This window comes from Apium graveolens, chromosome 9 (assembly GCF_009905375.1).
Source record: "Apium graveolens cultivar Ventura chromosome 9, ASM990537v1, whole genome shotgun sequence".
NCBI classification, from domain to species: Eukaryota; Viridiplantae; Streptophyta; class Magnoliopsida; order Apiales; family Apiaceae; genus Apium; species Apium graveolens.
The window spans coordinates 92,102,279-92,104,574 of record NC_133655.1 but is presented as its reverse complement, the minus strand read 5'-3'; the positions used below and the strand labels follow the sequence as shown (position 1 = coordinate 92,104,574).

The window sequence follows — 2,296 nt, the reverse complement described above, 5'->3', positions numbered from 1 at the left end:
CTGGGTTATATAGCTCATTAATTACAATTTTAGGTTTTGTCTAAGATTCAAGTTGGATAGCATTGGAGCTTCGCAGACGTAGAATTTGAGTACGATAGACTTTTGGACTTCCGCTTTTAGCTGCGCGTTTGTAATAGTCTCCTTTGTAATTGAATTTTTGATAAATAGATTGTATATTATATTAGTTTTGATTTAGATTTAATAGTCCGGAAGTGAGGCCTATTACAGTAATGAACCTGCTGGAAACAAGAAACGGAAGATGGATTAGGAGTACGATGCCAAGGACAAGTATCCTCGAATTGGCAAAGACTCTGACTCCTCTTCTAAGAAGAATCAACAACCAAGGTTCACTGAATATGCAAGGTTGAACGCTCCAAGGAGCCAAACCCTTATGGAAATTGAGAAGGACAAGGAGTTCAAATGGTCGAAGCCATTAAGGGGATACCCAGAGAAAAGAGGCCAGGGTCGATACTGCAGGTATCACAAAAATGTTGGTCATGATACTGATGATTATAGGCAACTCAAGGATGAAATTAAGTATCTGATCCGAAGAGGAAAGTTTGAACGTTTCACCAAAGGTGAAGAAGCTGGAGGATAAAAAGGGACAATGAATGAAAAGATGATGATCGAAGGCCTAACGACAGAGATCGCAACCCACAGCCCCGGGGGCCAGTACTCAATATGATCTCAAGAGGTCCTACAGCAGCTGGACTACAAGAAACCCTCAAAAATCTAATGTGAGAGATGTGATGAGCACAGTTGGAGAACCGTCTAAATGTTCTAAGTCAGAGATGACGCTTGAATTCGGTGACCCGGACCTTGAAGATTTGAAATTTCCTCATGATGATCCTCTGGTTATCACTCCGGTAATTGGAAATTGTCCTATAATGAGGGTCCTAGTGGACAATGAAGCTTCCGTGGATATTCTTTTCCATGACACATTTATAAGGATGGGCTACAATGATTCTCAGCTAACTTCATCTGACGCACCCATCTACGGGTTTAACCACGTGGAATGCGAAGTCGAAGGAGCGATATAACTTCCCGTAATTATCGGGGAAGAGCCCAGGGAGGGCACACAGATGTTAAACTTTCAAGTTGTTAAGGCATCCTCCACTTATAATGTCATCATGAGTAGAACAAGGATCCATACGTTTAAAGTCATGCCTTCAACCTACCACATGGTACTGAATTTCCCAACTAGGAACGGTGTTGGAGAGGCGAAAGGAGATCAAAAAATGGCCCACAGTTGCTATGTTGCAGCACTTAGGCCCGATGAGACTGAGGGGCAGGTCCTCCCCATAGAAGACATGGATGTCCATAAGAATGAAGAACTTCGAGGAAAGCCAGCAGAGGACTGAGTTCTGATCCCCCCAGACTCTTTATACTTGGAGAAAGTCACGTATATTGGAGCATCTTTGGACAAGTTCTTGAAGGGACAATTGTCAACTTTCCTACAAAAGAACAGTGATGTGTTTGCTTGGACATCAGCTGATATGTCTGGGATTGACCCGAACCTCATAACTCTTAAGCTGAACGTCGATCCAACTTGGAAGGCCGTAAAGCAGAAAAAGAGAACTTATGCCCCTAATAGGTTGGAAGCCATTAAACAGGAGGTCGAAAAACTCCTAAAAGGATTCATTGAGGATATGTAATTTCTTGAGTGGTTGGCCAACCCCGTAATGGTCAAGAAGGCCAATGGGAAGTGGAGGATGTGCATTGACTTCACTGACTTGAATGATGCTTGTCCTAAGGACTACTACCCCTACTAAGGATTGATACCCTGATCGATGCCACCGCTGGGCACGAGATGTTAAGTTTTATGGATGGCTTCAGCAGTTACAATCAGATTAAAATGCACAGGGATGACACCCCCAAGGTATCTTTTATAACTGACTTTGGTGTTTTTTATTATCTTGTTGTAGCTTTTGAACTTAAGAATGCATTAGCTACTTACCAAAGTTTGGTAAATAAGATATTTGCCCATCTAATTGGGAAGACCATGGAGGTCTATGTTGATGACATGTTAGTAAAAAGCCTAAGTAAGGCCGATCATATTAGTCATCTCAGAGAGGCATTTGAAGTTCTGAGGAACCACAAGATGATGTTAAACCCCACCAAGTGCGCTTTTGGTGTTGGGTCTAGAAAATTTTTGGGTCACATGGTCTCAAAGAGGGGAATAGAGGCCAACCCCGACAAGATCAAAGCCATCCTGGATATGGAGCCACCATGCTCCATCAAGGACGTTTAGAAGCTGACAGGATGAATCGTAGCTCTAGGGAAGTTCATCTCCAAG

The 2,296-nt window shown here is 42.8% G+C and overlaps 1 protein-coding gene across 1 annotated transcript; it reads left to right on the top strand.

Annotated features, from left to right (window-relative positions):
- The first annotated feature begins 391 nt into the window (after window positions 1-391).
- LOC141685393 (uncharacterized) lies at window positions 392-1,040 on the top strand. The gene is made up of 2 exons (XM_074490496.1): window positions 392-578; window positions 661-1,040. The coding sequence occupies exons 1-2, from the start codon at window positions 392-394 to the stop codon at window positions 1,038-1,040; spliced, it is 567 nt and encodes a 188-aa protein (XP_074346597.1).
- Window positions 1,041-2,296: the final 1,256 nt, after the last annotated feature.

Coding starts and splice junctions, on each gene's coding strand:
- LOC141685393 (XM_074490496.1), top strand. CDS start 392: ATGGAAATTGAGAAGGACAAGGAGTTCAAATGGTCGAAGCCATTAAGG. Junction 579..660: donor GTTTGAACGTTTCACCAAAG/GTGAAGAAGCTG, acceptor CGCAACCCACAG/CCCCGGGGGCCAGTACTCAA.